At 35.3% G+C, this 17,534-nt stretch overlaps 1 protein-coding gene across 1 annotated transcript; it reads right to left on the reverse strand.

Moving 5' to 3' along the window:
- Window positions 1-14,235: 14,235 nt before the first annotated feature.
- On the reverse strand, window positions 14,236-16,972 carry LOC111191810 (serine/threonine-protein kinase pim-2-like). The gene is made up of 7 exons (XM_022667829.2): window positions 16,802-16,972; window positions 16,180-16,244; window positions 15,754-15,801; window positions 15,363-15,566; window positions 15,067-15,244; window positions 14,743-14,919; window positions 14,236-14,560 (listed from the first exon to the last, which is right to left on the reverse strand). Exons 4-7 carry the CDS (start codon window positions 15,540-15,542, stop codon window positions 14,448-14,450), a joined length of 648 nt encoding a protein of 215 aa, XP_022523550.2. The 5' UTR covers window positions 15,543-15,566; window positions 15,754-15,801; window positions 16,180-16,244; window positions 16,802-16,972; the 3' UTR covers window positions 14,236-14,447.
- Window positions 16,973-17,534: the final 562 nt, after the last annotated feature.

Raw genomic sequence — 17,534 nt, forward strand, 5'->3', positions numbered from 1 at the left:
GCCATTACTGCAGCCAATATTAGCGGGGATGACAGACTTATTGATGCCAGAGCCCCAGGTGGACACAGGTGAGTTACCCCCCCAACCCAGGTTTTGATCTCCGCTTGGCTGGGCAAGAACAACCCTGTCTCGCCTGCCTCATGATAGGCCGGGTCCATCTCAAACCATTAGCCTCACAACTGGCATTAATCTCTCTGTTGGACCAGGCGACTCCTCTGTACCTTACAGCTTATGGGCTATCACAGATAAAGCAGATGATTGTCTAAATGATTAGAGAATAACTCATAAAACACCAGTTAGGGAATATTACTGCAGTTTAACTACTCAGATTATGAGCATTAAATCCAGTGGTGTAGGATGTTAAAACAGTTTATATTAATTAAGTAAAACATTGTCAAAATTGTTACGTCTGTAGTTTGTTGGTAATGCATCGATACGAAAAAGAAAATCTACTAATTATACGTAATAAATAGCATAATAATAATTAAAATATATAAAATGTATTTGTTTCTCCCTTCCATTCAGTCTTAATAATAGTTTGTTTAAAATAGAACATGAACCATAGATCAGATCCCAGATTATAATATATATCTAATATCTCATTTAAGATCATTTTAATGCTTCACTGAGTTGTATTAGGGAGAATAGCTTCTTATTTGTTGCTAGCTTTGTTAACATGGGCAGGATAACGCTTGCAAGAACTGTGTAACACTCAAATAAACATCCTGTAGTAATGATATTACGGGATTTAACTGTGTAATATCCTGTAATATTGCTATATTGCATCAGTCCACATGCTTCTCTCACTTTCAATGATCTCTCAGCTTGTCCAGATATGTGTGTTGGTAACACATGAAATGCATTTACAGGACCCTCGATAATTATAGGCACCCCTAGATACAATACGTTAAAAGCCTTAAAATAATTTTATTTTTATTGCAGGAGCATAATCTCACTCTCAAACCCATTTATACCATTTCTACTGTAGTTTATGAAGTGGATCATAAAGTATCTAGGAACCTTTAATTAGTAATTCATCACTTCCTGTTTCCCTGGTGTATAAATATGGCGTTACACAGAGACCTATTTCTCTTACTCACTCTTAAACATGGGAAAGACAAGAGAACACACTATTTAAATAAGGCAGATGTGTGTTGACCTTCATAATCAGGCAATATGGCTACAAGAAAATAGCCACTCACCTGCAGATGCTCTTATCTACAGTCAGAGCATCATCAAAAAGTTTAAAACACCTGGAACAGAGACAAACAAGCCTGGAGGAGGTGGTTAGAGAAGTAAAACGTTCTCCAAAGCTCACTGTAATAGAAATTAATTAAGTAGTAGCATCTTGGGGATACGAGGTCTCCCAAACAATCATCAGGCGCTATCTACATGCCAACAAGCTGTGTGGGAGGAATGCAACAAGGAGAAAGCCTTTTCTGAGTTATAATCATAAGCATAAAAGGGGTGGAGTTTGCCAAGTGGTACTGGGATTTTAACTGGGACCGTGTGCTTTGGTCAGATGAGACCGAGATAGAGCTTTTTGGCAACACTGGCAATACTCTAAGTGGATCTGGAGTAACACTATGGATAAGTACGCAGAAAAACACATCATACCCACTGTTAGGTATGGGCAGGATCAGTGATGCTGTGGATCCCTTTCTCCTCCAAAGGACCTGGAAACCTTGTAAGTATACATGAGATCATGAACTCTTTAAAATATCAGGACATTTTGAATTAGAATTTGGTGGTTCTGCCCAAAAGCTGAAGATGGGTCGTCACTGGGTCTTTCAGCAAGATATTGACTCTAAACATGTGACCAAGTCTACTCAAAAATGCTTTACAAGGCACAAAATAAAATCAAGCTCCTCTCATGGCCATCTTAGTCCCCAGACCTCAACCCAATAGAAAACCTGTGGGGTGGTGCATAGGAGAGGACCCAGGACTTAGAGACGATTTGGAGAGATTTGTGCAAAGAGGAATGGTGGAAGATCCCTCTTTCTGTACTCTCCCATCTTGTCTTACCAAATAAAGGCACTTAAGTTGTCCTATATTATTAAAAAAAGAATTTATTAGAAGCCAAAGAACACTTCTTAACCAGGGGTGTCAATAATTATGGAATTCTGTAAATTCTCCACCCTACCGCCACAGTTAAAAAAGAATGAACATTTTTTTAGTTGTTTGTGGCAAAAATTCAAACAAGCCCACAATTTTTGTAGGGTGTTTTCACACCGGCCTTGTTTGTTCTGGACTTTAACATTTTTTAGTTTGGGTCCGAACCAAGTTGACAGGTGTAAAAGGGGTTAAATCATAAAACTTCTGAAGAACACAGTGACTGCTAGTGGATGTTTTTCTTAACATATGTCTTTCATTTGGTAGAGATGGCACAATCAGGATGAGTTACATTCAAAACCTTATTTAATAACCTTTTTACTGTGTTTCTCAAGCAGTGCACCTTTCCTAAGCGTACACAGCACGCATCAGCACTGGTTAGCGTGAGCAGGCCGAGTGGCTCTGCATGCTAGGCCCTGGCAAGCTTCCCCCCTGAGTTCCGCTACATTTCGTGCCTCACTGGCAGTCTGTCAGTACAGATGCTAGATTAAGATTTGTGATGGGGTTGCTGAGTGTGGACACAATCATCCACCATTGTGCTTTTCGCTTATTAACACGGAAGCCTATTGAGCGCTCACTCACCACTGGCTTCACCTTGTTTAGTGCGTCTTTCAGAAATGCTGTTACTGTCGGACATCTAACGTCACTTTGACTGAAGTTGATGACACTGACTGATAGAGATGGACACCTTTTTATTGGTACATAAACCTGTATGTGAACCCATTTCATATATTTAACAATTCAACAATATTGAGGCTATTTAAGTATTGACTATCATTATAGAAACTGTATCCATGTATGTACATTATATAGACAAAATTATTGGGACACAGCATTACTCATTTATTGTTTTTTTTTTTTTTTATCTGATTCCAAGGGTATTAAGTTCCAGAGAATCCTGATCTATTATAAATACTTCTCTACAGTGACTAGACAAGCTGTGTGTGGGTGCATTTGCACATCTGTATCAGCAACATGTGCAGTTTAATGTAGCTGAATGAAAGCATCTATAAGAAGGGGTGTCCACAATCAACTGGCCATTCATAGACAAGACTTAGTGTATATATATGTACAGTAAATGTATGCAAACTGTACTGTATAATTTAATAATAATAATCCTGAAGAAAAAAGTCTACCCTGTCCCAGTGCTCGTCTCTTGAAGGCTCAATTTTAAACAGGGCCTGATATGAGTCAGTGTGGGTGTGTGAATGATGGAATTATCTGATTGTCATCTGACTCATCCTCCTTTCACACAGCAGGGGAGGCAATATAAATTCAGTTATTCTGTGGCAGCTGGGCTGTTTGCAGAATAAAGCAAGTACTGCACCATTCATAACAGCTGGATGGGTAAAATGTACTGTCAGTTATTGTGTGCGCTGGTGAGCTCATGAGTGGTTGGACATTAGCAAAAATTTAACAACCAACAACGTACTTAGAAATGTATTGTTACACTGGTATCAGTCATATATTCATACACTGTTAATTTGCACAATTAAAGCAAAAGTGTAATATATTACAGTACAGTAACTGTAAAAAGGGTATGTAGTCTTCTATGTACCGTAGTCTTGAAAAAGTGTGAGTCTTGTGAGTCATAAAAACAGTAAAACCCTTGTTGATGTTATGTAGAATGTTTTTATAGGTTGTAAAATCATATACACAAGTTTTCTACTAATCTGAAGAACTACTTCATAGGCAAAGAAGTATTACAAAAAATTCAGAAGAGCTATTTGAGTCATGGTTCTATATAAAAGCAATGCCTTCATGAAAAAGAAACCTAGGAAAATGCAACAAAAAGTTATTGTACCATGACATCAAACATTTCTAGGCATCTTATAGATATAGGCCTGGTTTAACCCATTAATAGGTCAGTATTTTTGTCAATTTTCTGTCTGATATTACACCGATATTCTATTAAAGCATTACATGAAAAGGTTTCTGAGAATCCTAATTGTAATTGTAATAGACATTTAAAAATATTTCATCAATATCACAATAAATCTTGGTTATTATAAAAAATGGCTTTACATTTTTTCTTATCTCTCTTATATAGACTTCTCCAGCCACTAAAATAAAACACTAGCTGATACTGGTGCGCTCGTACTGCTCTTGGCTGAGGAGAAGTCAGTGTTCAGGAATGTTCCTGCCATGTGACCCTGCTGCACATCAGAGTGAACACAACACACCCTGCCCCTCCGAGTACCTGCAGCCCTCTGATCTCCGCACCTGCACTTTTGAAAGGTGGCTGTACTGCTAAAAAAGAACGGCTGGTCAAGCATGCAGCCCACCATGACAAAGACCCTCTTCAATCCTGATTACAACTCAAACAGAGCTCCCTTTGATGGCGGAGCTTTCTGAAATATTATCAAAACTGGCATCACTCTTTCAGACAAGGAATCCCAAATTAATCATTCCTTTGCAAGCTTATGTGTGTGTGTGTGTGTGTGTGTTACACCACAGTAAATGGGTCAGGCCCAAGTATTAGAAGGGTATGTGTGGAACACAAGAAACACTGCCATACCAGAAACATCAGGACACCCTCTGGGATTGGAACTAAAGAGATTAGTGGGTTTAAATTGGATTCCATTCTGTACATCTTGGCTGCAAAACTGTAAACTTTGAGTTTAAAAAGTAACTAACTAGATTTACCTCAAGTAAACTATTTATTACAATATAAAGTACAAATAAATGTTAATATAAAGTGTAACTAATATAATAGTTATATAATAAAATAATATATGCCTTTTCTAGACACACAGTGTAATCTCAGCTGAAATTGGCTGGCCACTAACTATACACTGACCCAGGACAGAGTATCCATCTGTAAACAGACTCACACATACATACACTGGGGAAATTTAGAGTCACCAATTCTTCTGATCTCCATGTATCTGGATTCCCCAGAGGAAACCCACGCAGACACAAGCAGAACATGAACACTTCACAGAGATAGGGACTTGAACCCAAGACCCCAGTGCTGGGAGGCAGAAATGCTAACCACCAAGAAGCCATATGTGGGACATTCCAGGATTTTGGTACATTTCCTGTCCCACCACTTAAATTTCAAATGAACATATGCAAAATATCTACATGACTATTTTTTGTGAAAAATGTACTTGTTATAAGACAAACTGTAAAATATGGTGGAAAAATAAGCTTCTTAGATATTATTCAAAAGACCGAATACCTTTGGACCACCTCAAAAAATGGCCGTTTTCTCTTGTCCCACACATTGGGTGACCAACTCCTTTGACAAATTTAACAATTAAATTAAGCTCTAAATAAATGACTTCCACTTGTATATTGTTTTTATGCATCTCCTTTACTTATGAAAACAACTTCTTTGGTCTACATTGTATGTACAGTGCATGTTACAGTTTTTATGCTAGTAAAGTGGGTCCCACATCATGCGCACAACCCTGTTACCATAAGTTTTTTTTCCAAATATGTTTGTCCAAGTTGTGTGTGTCACTCAGTGAACGCAACCCTGTTACTCATATTTTAAGACTAATATTGAGTAGAGTCAAATTTTACTTTATATACTTACAGTGCCCTCCATAATTATTGGCACCCCTGGTTAAGATGTGTTCTTTAGCTTCTCATAAATTGAGTTTTGTTCAAAATAATATAGGACCACGATGGAAAAAAGAGTAAAATACAACCTTTAACTCAAGTGAATTTATTCAGTAGGAAAAAAATCCCACATTAAGAAATAATTATTTAACATCAAATCATGTGTGCCACAATTATTAGCACCCCTGATGTTAATACTTTGTACAACCCCCTTTTGCCAACAAAACAGCACCTAATCTTCTCCTGTAATGTTTCACAAGATGGGAGAATACAGAAAGAGGGATCTTTGACCATTCCTCTTTGCACATTCTCTCTAAATCATCCAACGACCTGGGTCCTCTCCTCTGCACCCTCCTCTTCAGCTCACCCCACAGGTTTTCAATGGGGTTGAGGTCTGGGGACTGAGATGGCCATGGGAGGAGCTTGATTCTGTGTGCGGTGAACCATTTCTGTGTAGATGTAGCCACATGTTTAGGGTCATTATCTTGCTGAAAGACCCAGTGACGACCCATCTTCAGCTTTCGGGCAGAAGCCACCAGATTTTGTTTTAAAATGTCCTGGTATTTTAGAGCATTCATGATGCCATGCACCCTAACAAGGTTCCCAGGGCCTTTAGAAGAGAAACAGGCCCACAGCATCACTGATCCCCTGCCGTATTTCACAGTGGGCATGAGGTGCTTTTCTGCATACTCAGCTCTTGTGTTACGCCACACCCACTTAGAGCATACCTGTCAAGTCTCCCGTTTTGGCCGGGAAACTACCGTATTTTACTCCTCTTTCCCGCCGTCCTCCCGTATTAGTATTTTCCCGTAAATTTCCCGTATTATACTAAATAAAAAAATATATAGGCCACAGGCGACAATGCACTGACCGCTGTGTGTCTCTTAACCAATCGTGGTGCCGGTTCAAGGAGAAAGAATTAGCTAGATAGATATTCAGGGTTTGAGAAAAATCTACATATATATATACATATAATGCCCTGCCCTGATGTGCCTGATCAGCCAATAACTATCATTTCCAAACTCTATTAGTTCAGGGCTAGTTTTAGGGTTTGTTAGAACTTGTTTAAATCTCAAGTATTGTGGTAATGTATTATAATGTAATGTAATGTATTATTTAGAAGGGGTAGAAGAGATGGTTGAGCTGGAGAGAGAGAAAATGTGGAGAGGGCTGAAATTAACTGAACTGATCAGGAGTGGACTGAACGATAGAAAGAAGTATTAATGAAAGATTATTAATTGTGTAGGCCCCTTAGGACTATTATTTACTTATGGAATATATCTGATCCATGTCCTTTTTGTAAATTTGTGCACCCTTCAATTTCAATTTTAAATCTATTAAATAAAAAAATATATATATATATAAAAAATATATATATATATATATATATATATATATATATATATATATATATATATATATATATATATATTTTTTTTTTTTTTTTTTTTTTTTTTTTTTCCTCGTTTGGGCTGTTGGGGCGGCGGAAAAAATCCCTTATTTTGAAGTCCAAAACTTGACAGGTATGACTTAGAGCATTTGTTGCCAAAAAGCTCTATCTTTGTTTCATCTGACCAAAGCACACGGTCCCAGTTGAAGTCATAGTACCGCTTAGCAAACTCCAAACGTTTGCGTTTATGATTGTGAGTGAGAAATGGTTTCTTCCGTGCATGCCTCCCAAACAGCTTGTTGGTATGTAGATAGCGCCTGATGGTTGTTTTGGAGACTTTGTGACCCCAAGAAGCTACCATTTGTTGCAATTCTGTAACAGTGAGCTTTGGAGAACTTTTTATTTCTTCATCCTCCTCACTGTGCGTGGTGGCAAAATAAACTTGCGTCCTCGTCCAGGCTTGTTTACCACTGTTCCAGTTGTTTTAAACTTCTTAATAATTCCTCTGACAGTAGATATGGACAGGTGTAGGCGAGTAGCGATTTTCTTGTAGACATTGCCTGACTTGTGAAGGTCAACACACATCTGCCTCACTTGAATGGTATGTTCCTTTGTCTTTCCCATGTTGAAGAGAAATGGCCTCTGTGTCACGTCATATTTATACCCCAGGGAAACAGGAAGTTGTGAATTACTAATTAAATGTTCCTACATACTCTGATCAACTTCGTAAACTACTGTAGAAGTGACAGAAATACTTTTATTAAATTTATTTCCTAAGAATTGTTAGGGGTGCCAATAATTGTGGAACAGGTGATTTTATGAAGAATAATTATTTCTTAGTCAGGGATTTTATTTCCCCCTTAAAATTTACTTGAGTTAAAGGTTGGACTTTACTTTTTTTTCCATCGTGGTCCTATATTATTTTGAACAAAACTCAATTTATGAGAAGCTAAAGAACACATCTTAACCAGGGGTGCCAATAATTATGGAGGGCACTGTATATATTTTTTCTTTACTGTATATATATTTGTCCTTGATCTTGTATACATAGCTAAATTTTACAGTTAGCATCTGTTCCTGGGGTAAACCACAACTTAGCCTAGATTTGCAACCCTGTTACTGGCAACCCTGTTACTATAAGTTACCAAATATATTGCATACCAATATAAGCATCTAATATAAAAAAAACTGCTTTGATACCTGAGCTTGACGAATCAAACTTTTTGATAGTCTATTACCTGTATTTAATAAATATATGACTAAAATGATCAAATTGAAAATCAAATTTTCAGAAGTGACCACCCCTGAAATGTACCAAAATCCTGGAATGTCCCATGTGTCTAAACCTTATTTTGTGCAATTTTTCTTGCATTTGTGAATGTTTAGCATGTAATTACGCGATTTAACATGCTGATTCTTACAAGTTATAAACTGTGACTATGTACATTTAACATGCCATATGTTATGTACTATAAGGCACAATTAAAATAATACACAAAAATTGTTATTGTGCCTTATGTATGAATTCTACCAGTCAGGTATTAAAAAGAAGTAAAGTCAGAGTTTTCAGTGAAGTTTCTCCAGCACAGAGACTGGAGCAGCATTAGCACTAGCCACTAACTGCAGCGCTAGCTCTTTCTCCGTTCAAAGGTGAGTATATCGGACTGTATTCTGCGTGTTTACCCTGTTAAAACAAGCTACGTAGGATAAACTGCTGGCTGATAGTGCCCTGGCTTACCAGAACGCTCAGGGTTCCTCAGTGTAGCCCTGTTGGGCAGCATTTACTAGTGCTAAGTGCTGCTAACCGCAACTAACACTGCTGCTATCCACAGCTAACGCTGCTGCTAACTACGTAAACAATATCTAAGCTTACTGTAAGTAAATGGAACCACATTACTCACCCAAATAAACAGAAGAGAAATCAGTTTTCAGGAGAGAAATCTGTGGAGAATAACATCCAGCACAGCGTGACAGGAAAACATGGCAACAGTGTCAGTGCAAGTACAGTGCAATGATAAGCAGTAGTGCAGGTATGGAGTGTGTGAGTAAAGTTCCAGTACTGTGTTGACTCCAGTACTAAGTTTCAGTACTTTGTTGATAGGACAGGGGTCAGTCAGGATGCTAAGTGAGTGTGTGCTTGGGCCAGGATGGGGATGGGGGACTATATTTCAGAGTTTTTTTTTTAGATTTGTTTATTTATTTTTCATTTTAAATTAACATACAATTTAAATCCAAAGATAATATTTGTTTTTTTTAAGTAATAATATAACCCATGTATAAGCATCTAGAACTAATCCAGGCCAGTTCAATAACATCTGCTATGTTGAAGCTCCATCTGCTGGAACTTAAAAATCGTTACATTTTATACTATTCTGATAGCAGCATTTAGAGCTGTTTAAGAACAGCTCTGAATTAAGTAATTAAGTAAAAGTACCTTTACTTTGCTAAGATTCTACTCAAGTAAAAGTACCCATCTAAAAATCTACTCGAGTAAAAGTTACATAGTTACTTTTAAGTATTTGATGTAAAAAAGTACAACAAATAATACATTCATTATTCTTATTAATATATATATATATATATATATATATATATATATATATATATATATATATATATATATATATATATATATATATATATTATTTCACATAATAATTTGCATCTTTCAGGCAGTATTTGTTTAGACCATCCCATAAAACATTTTCAAGAACAAGTGGCATAGGTTTCTATGATCCATTTGTTTTCTTTACTGTTAATAGGTTATGGTCATATTTGTGTATATAAACTGTATTTTTATAGTTTTGGACACATTTTGCATTGCATGATGACGTAATTGCCTTGTTATTCCACGCAAGAGCATCCGTGCGCCCATTTTTCTTTAAATCCAGACAATCGTTTTTTTCCCAGCAATTTATTTTTTACTTAGTAATTGGGAGTTTTCCAGTATATCGAAGTAAATTACATGTGTCAAAATGTACTTGAGTAAAAGTAAAATGACCTATTTTAAAAACTACTTTAAAAATGTCAAATTACTCATAAAATCAACTCAATTACAGTAACGTGAGTAAATGTAATTCATTACTTTCCACCTCTGGAAATAACATTCAGTTTTGTAAGCGTTATCATATAGAAATAAGCACCTCAAACCGAAGAAATCTCCCAAACTGGAACTAATGGACAAAGAGATAAACCAAGTGTATCTCTTACATTTTATGATGGTGTGATGCAGACCTGGGCATATATCCACCTCAGAATCTGAACCAGACTTGTTCAAGTTCTAAAACAGACTAGACTACTCTCACTGAACAAGGACAAATACTTAAAAACAGCAAATAATTAGTCTATAGACCAAACAATAGCTATAGACCTTTACAGGACCAATCAAAAGTGTAGACATACCTCTTTTCATTGAATGATCCTTTCCTTATTTTTATTATTTTCTACATTTATTCTTTTCTACCTATCTATGACAGATAAGATGTTGGCCAGTTAGAGCACTTGAGCACATTCATCCTAAAGGTATCCTAAAGGTATTCTCATATCTCCCAATGGTGCTCTAGCACTCAACATAGCTCTCCAACTCTGTAGCCCTGGACAAGCTGTGTGTGCAAAATTAAAAAAAAACTATGTAAGATAAGATAAGATAAGATAAGATAATCCTTTATTAATCCCACAATGGGGAAATTTACAATGTTACAGCAATATAGAGGAAAGAACAGAGAAACAGGTCAGGAACAAAATAAAAATAAAAAAATAAAAAATAAACAAATAATAATAATAATAATAATAATAATAATAATAATAATAATAATAATAATAATAATAATAATAATAATAATAATAATAATAACAATAATAGTAATAATAATAATAATAATAATAATAATAATAATAATAATAATAATAATAATAATAAAACCTATGTATACAAAAACAATTACAGGAAATATATAAAGATACTTAAAAATTATATATAGTAAAGAAAAAATATATACATCTAGTGAATAAATATCAAATAAATAGTAGATAAAAAGGTGAGAAAAATATTGCACGTTAAACATATTGCACAAATGGTGATAAGTGGATCACAGTACATGTAGTGAGATGGATATTGCACACGGTAAGCATTACAGATATACTGAGTAGTATATAAGTTTTGCATGAAGTACTAAATATAGTAAACTAGTGTTTACATAGAGCGTGGTGTGTTGTAAAGTCTGATGGCGTGTGGAAGCTGAATTCTTAAATGTGAAAGGGTATATATAGATACATACAATAGGGGCTTTAAACCCCTGTAATCAATGCTTTCCACTGGTAATTGTCAGCTCATATTAGTGTCAAGTGTCCCAGCTGGCATTTCAACATTGAATTAACATTTAAACAACTTTGCACTTCAGCAAGGAATTTAGAGAGGAGATTGATGGGCCAAAATGTGAACTTAATCTTTGGTTAATTTTATTTGTAACACCAGGACATTTCAGAGCTTTACTTTTCGCTTGGGCAGATCATGAAATATGAAATATGCTTGTGTGGTGTCTGAGAGTGTTACAAATTGTAATTGATCATTGTATACTTTGGCGATTAAACACTGAATGTTCTTTTCTTCTATTTTTAACACAGGTATTAATCGAATTATCCAAGGAAATGCTTTTTTTTGTCTATTTGGCTTAACTTTGTGAAAAGTATTATTTTAACAGATGAAATGGAAGTCATTTAATAGGGAATAATATAAGTGACTTACCACACTGGCATATCAAAAGTCATGGGACAAGACTTCACTGACCTGCAGGATATGAGCTGCTCATCTGATCACATGGACACTTTTAGCCAGACAGGGCTGGTCTTGATTATTGCCAAACAAACATGATAATACCTTTTATTATGTATTCCCAATATACACATCACTCTGTGGATCTGCCCATTCCCAACACATCTTCAGGAATGGAATGTCTCATCCACCTGGAACTCACTAGCCTTCCACAATCCAAGTCACTTTTCCGTGAGCATGCTGGTCACTCACAAGATGACATCTTACAACTCTTACAAGTGTGGGACAAGATTTAGTCAAATGAGACCCTGATGTTGTATTTGTGTTGTAAATGAGTCCAGAAATAGCTTTGCCAGTTTTTATTCAAATAATCATCCAGATCAAACAGTTTTTTGAATGCACGGGATTAAAAAAAGTTAAGGAAAATGAATCAAAGTTTAAATCAAATGTAAAAACGACATCCAAAGTATGAGATTTTTGAGTTCTGATAATGCAAAAATAACTGGGCTGTATTTCCTTGGTCTCAGCATTTAAGAGCATGCCATGTAAATAAATATTTCTCTGATTCACTTTCTTCTCTCACACTCAAACTGCACATACTGCAGAGGGTATCATGTATAGATCTGATTGGCTAAGGAGCATCATGCGTGCTAATTACAATGCAAATATTTGGTGAAGCAGTATTTAATAGTTCACCAAGAAAACATGAATGTGGTCCATAAAAGAGGCTTCAATCAGTAATTAAAACAGGTTGATTTGGGTGGAATGTTGTATTGATCCACTAGAGGGCACAATTCAGCAGATTTAATGCAAAATGCATATTTGAAGCAGATAATCAGCTTATCATGAACAGTTTAAAATATATATATATTTATTTTTATCAAAATACAATTTGCATTAATGTGGTCATTATCTGACCCTGATGTACTGCTTGGTGTGACATAGTGGACGCATGCATGACAGGATATAAAAAAAGTGATTATGGGTAATATGGTAAAATATGATTTCAGTAAAGTCTAAAGTCATCATTTTAATATTTGTTCATGTTTTGAGGATCAAAGGAACAGTATTCTGATAATGGCCCTCCTTTCATGCACCTTTTGTTCGTGACATTGGGATGAGACTTACAGTTAAATCAGGTTACACAGATAGGTAGATGAGACTTTACCTTTTCTTAAAACTATAAAAAGATAATTTCCTGTAAAATATTAATTGTACAAAATCCATTTTCAACATTTTATCTATTAAAATTATTGCTGAGTCTTCTCTTAAACTCCGTTACTTTTAGCACACCATAAGCTTTATTATTCAGTAATTAGAAATGAAGCAAGATAAACTGGACTTGGAGTGAAAACTGCTGTGTGGAACCTCCAGCAGATGGGTTGAGTTTATTCAGAAATATGAAACTCATAGGATTTTGCTAAACTCTGGTGCAGATTTAAGTGAATAACCTCTCTGTTCATCATATGAATAATATATTAATAATTCATGATAGATTCTTTCACTGTTCAGTTAATGCAGTTCTAGAAAGAAACCATGTTCCAGTAAAGTTAATTTATTCCTATTACAAGATTTACCTTAGAGAAAATCAATGTGTCCTGGATTTGACCCTCAACTCCACCTCTAGTAGTTTAATAATAACTAGATAATTGTGTGTATAAGCACTTTTACAATATACCCAGTGATGGTGTGAGAAATAAAAACACAGACAACAGCCATAAGATTAGAAACAACTATTTATTTACAGGGTTATTAACAAATCAAATTAAAAATTAAATTAATTTACAAAGCAATTCAAAAAGTCAATTTATTTACAAATCAATCAAAAAAAATATTTATTCACAAGGCATTTAAAAAGCAATTTAAAAGCCATTTTAAATAAAAAAAATGTGTCCAAGCCTCTTTTAAGCAACAGTGGCAAGGAAAAACTCCCTCAGAAAGAGAGGAAGAAACCTTGAGAGGAAGCAAGGCTCAAAAGAGAAACCTGTCATCCTCAGGTCGACACCAGATCAAAAAACAAAAAGAAAAAAAGCCGAAAAAGAGAACTCTGTAAAAGCTGTAAAACTTCAAAAACCTAAAGGAGGAAAAAGCACAAAACAGATTAATTCAAATACAATTTGATCAAATGCAAAGATAAACACAAACAACAATTAATGTAAACTAATAAAAATGTAAAAGATTAATAGCACAGATTATCAGGATTAAAACATTGAATTAAATAGGAAAGTTAAATCCAACCAAAAAATAATAATATATATCATTAAAGACCTAAAAGTTAAAAAAGTTCATACAATATGAATATTAACAATAAATAAATATATAAAGAAATATCTGAAAGGATATAGTCAAAAAATAAAATTGTAAATATAAACAATAGAAAGATGTATGTATTTCCATAAAATATAATAATGTTATTAAGCACAAAGAGAAAGATATAAGAGATAACAACATTGTGTAAAAAGATGATCACAATCAAAAGATTGTACCTGTTTTAAAGTTGGTAATAAATTTAAATGTTAATCAAAATACATTTTTACAATCTTATGAAAACACCCTGTGGTAAAGTAAGGGTGTTTATGTGTGCATGTGGACTAATGTATGTGTCTATGTGTGTGTGTTATCAGGTAAACTTAGCCAGGGATTCTGTAGGAGATGACGGAGCGAGGGTCTTCGCTGTGGGCACTTCGACAACAGTCTCCTTAGCAATTTCTTACACTCTGCAGAAACACAAAGAGACACTTTACAGTGTGTGTGCGAGAGAGAGAGAGAGAGAGAGAGAGAGAGAGAGACATAGAAAGAGATAAAGAGACAGATAGAGACATAGAGAGAGAGAGAGAGAAAGAGAGAGAGAGAGAGACATATAACTTCTCTAAAATGCTCATTAATGGTGAACACTCACGGAAGGACAGGCGGGGAGGCGTGTAGAGCGTCTTCCCGATGATCTGTTTGGAGTCGGTGAAAGGGCACTTTCCACACAGCATGTTGTAAAGAATGACACCGATCTGCCAAACTGTGGTGGGCTCAGCCTGGTAGGACCCCTGGGTAAAAAACTCAGGGGGAATGTACTGAGTTGTTCCTTTAAAATAAAACAGAGACAGTAAATGAGCATGAGGGAACATTTCTGAACAGATTCTGTATGAATTCAGTAATGATAGAATCTACAAAGAAGATAAAGCTTCTCCACAGTTCTGCCAGCTTCTACAAAACGTCTTCAAATCCATACCATCAAATTCAGTGTAGGAGTCTTCTCCTATAAGGCAGCCACAGCCGAAGTCCATGAGGCGCAGGAGTGGTCCCTCAGCGCCCGTCTGAACCAAGAGGTTTTCCGGCTTCAGGTCGCGGTGCAGGACTCCTCTGGTGTGGACCTGAATCATGCCCTCCACCAGCTGCCTCAGGAGTACCTGCAGAATTTAAAACACGTCTGGGTCAATCAGCTACACCAGTGGTGAGGATAGAAGTATGTACATGTATCTTAAATGATCTCCAACTTCAGCTGCAGTTTTGTTTATTATTTCTCACCTTTGCTTCCTGCTCCTGCAGGCATCCCCTCTCCTCGATGTAGTCGAAGAGGTCGGAGCAGGGTAATGGACGCTCCATTACCAGCACCAGCTTTTGCTGCTGCTCCGACCAGTCCAGCAGCTCCACTGAAAAGCTGGAGGTTTCCTCAGGAACGGACTGGTCTCGGCCCACCATCTGCATGAGAACCACTTCCAGAGGAAGGTTCTTCAGTTTTCCATTAATACAAAACATAAAAGAGAACACAGCATTACCCACTACTCCTCTAGAGACCATCAGAAACAGAGACTGACCTCTACCCTGCAGCTCCACCTTGTGGGTGAGACTGTAGCTTATGATGAATCTGTTAATGCTCAGTTTGTGTTAGATTGAGTGTGTCTGTGTTTAAGCTCACCTGAGCAGTGCGCTTCACTGTTTCAATGGGAATTCGCTTAACGGCGATCTGCAGGAAAGAGAGAAATTCAATATGTAGATGTTCTTTAATCATTGTATCACTGTGTAGTCATGACCTTTGCCTTCCTGTTAAGCAGTGTAGCCACTGATGTATAATAATATATGTGTCTTTTTGGAGGCAGTGTTTTCACTGTGTGTATGTGTGTGTGTGTGTGTGTGTGTGTAATAATACACAGTCTGCTCCATTGTTAACTACATATTCATATTTATAATCACAGAAAATCTTCATTCTTATAAATAAAATGTCATTAAAGTTTATTACTTGTTGTACCGTGTATCATTATCTGTGTAATAAATAGTAAAATAAATTTCAATTAGATTAGATCTGATATGAAATATATAAGATAATAAATATCTCAGAACTCACTGGACGTTTCCCGGCGTCTTTTACTCCGAGTGAACATCACCTCTACGGAGTACTTTCCTCCTCTCCTAGAATAAAAACACAATCAATGATACTTAAACACAATAAACAGTAGATAAACAGTGAATAAACACTAGATAAACAGTTAATAAACAATAGTTAAACAGTTAATAAACAACAGATAAACTGTTAAACAATAGATAAACAGTTAATAAATAATAGATAAACAGTTGATAAATAATAGATACACAGTCAATAAACAATAGTTAAACAGTTAATAAACAATGGATAAACAGTTAACGATAATAAGCACTAGGTAAACAGTTAATGCTAATACACACTAGATAAAAGGTTAACGATAATAAACTCTAGAGAAACAGTTAATAAACAATAGATAAACAGTTAATAAATAATAGATAAACAGTTAATAAATAATAGATACACAGTTAATAAACAACAGATAAACAGTTAATAAACAATAGATAAACAATTAACGATAATAAGCACTAGGTAAACAGTTAATGCTAATAAACACTAGATAAAAAGTTAACGATAATAAACACTAGAGAAACAGTTCATAAACAGTAGATAAACAGTTAATAAAGAGTAGATAAAGAGATATTACCAGAGATAAATGAGTAAAAGTGAAGGGTTTATCTGAGAGCAGGTTCAGCGCTGAGTTGCGGGTTGAAGGCGAGGATCCAAGTCAACAAAATTTCTGTTGTCAGGGTGATTTTATACTGCATCTTTTGCACCGTTTAAAAATAAACAACATATAAAAAACACCGATATGAATATTTAGCTTCTAAAAACACCAATTACCCAATTTACGATATCGCATATTAAACAATAAATAAATACAATTTTCATTTATTTTTTCTCCACAGTAAGAAAAAACAGCTGTTACATTTTTTTGATGTATTTATAGTTGCACAGATCAGTGCGTCTTAAAGTCAAATATTTTTTTTTCTTATGTATACAAAGTTTAGCTAATATTATAGTCTGATTTAATATAATGCATTTCTCATGGTACAATAAAGCATTATTAAAATATTACAATTATTAATATTAAGGAGTAATAAGCCGTTTTTTAATTATAACTAAAGCTTAAGTCGCTTTTAGAAAAAGTGTAAATAGATGATAATTATACATTGCTGTTTTTTTCGGTCAGTAAAATATTCAGGATATTTCAGGTACTGTGTTGTGCTGAATTACGATAGAATATTCGTCTCCATATATCAATGGGCCATTCCACCGAATGAGTGCCATTTCTGTCCCTAGGAAATTAAATTTACATGTCTAAATGCACACAAAATAACTTTAAAATACATTTTATTATTAGGCATAGTGTCTTGTAC

This window comes from Astyanax mexicanus, chromosome 1, assembly GCF_023375975.1.
Source record: "Astyanax mexicanus isolate ESR-SI-001 chromosome 1, AstMex3_surface, whole genome shotgun sequence".
In the NCBI taxonomy this organism is placed as follows: Eukaryota; Metazoa; Chordata; class Actinopteri; order Characiformes; family Acestrorhamphidae; genus Astyanax; species Astyanax mexicanus.

Excerpts from the sequence above, each read along its gene's own strand:
- LOC111191810 (XM_022667829.2), bottom strand. The coding sequence starts at position 15,542 with ATGCAGATGGTGGGCCGAGACCAGTCCGTTCCTGAGGAAACCTCCAGC. Across the intron at positions 15,245-15,362 it reads TGCAGGAGCAGGAAGCAAAG|GTACTCCTGAGGCAGCTGGT; the intron begins GTGAGAAATAAT and ends TAAATTCTGCAG. Across the intron at positions 14,920-15,066 it reads CTCCTACACTGAATTTGATG|GAACAACTCAGTACATTCCC; the intron begins GTATGGATTTGA and ends TTTATTTTAAAG.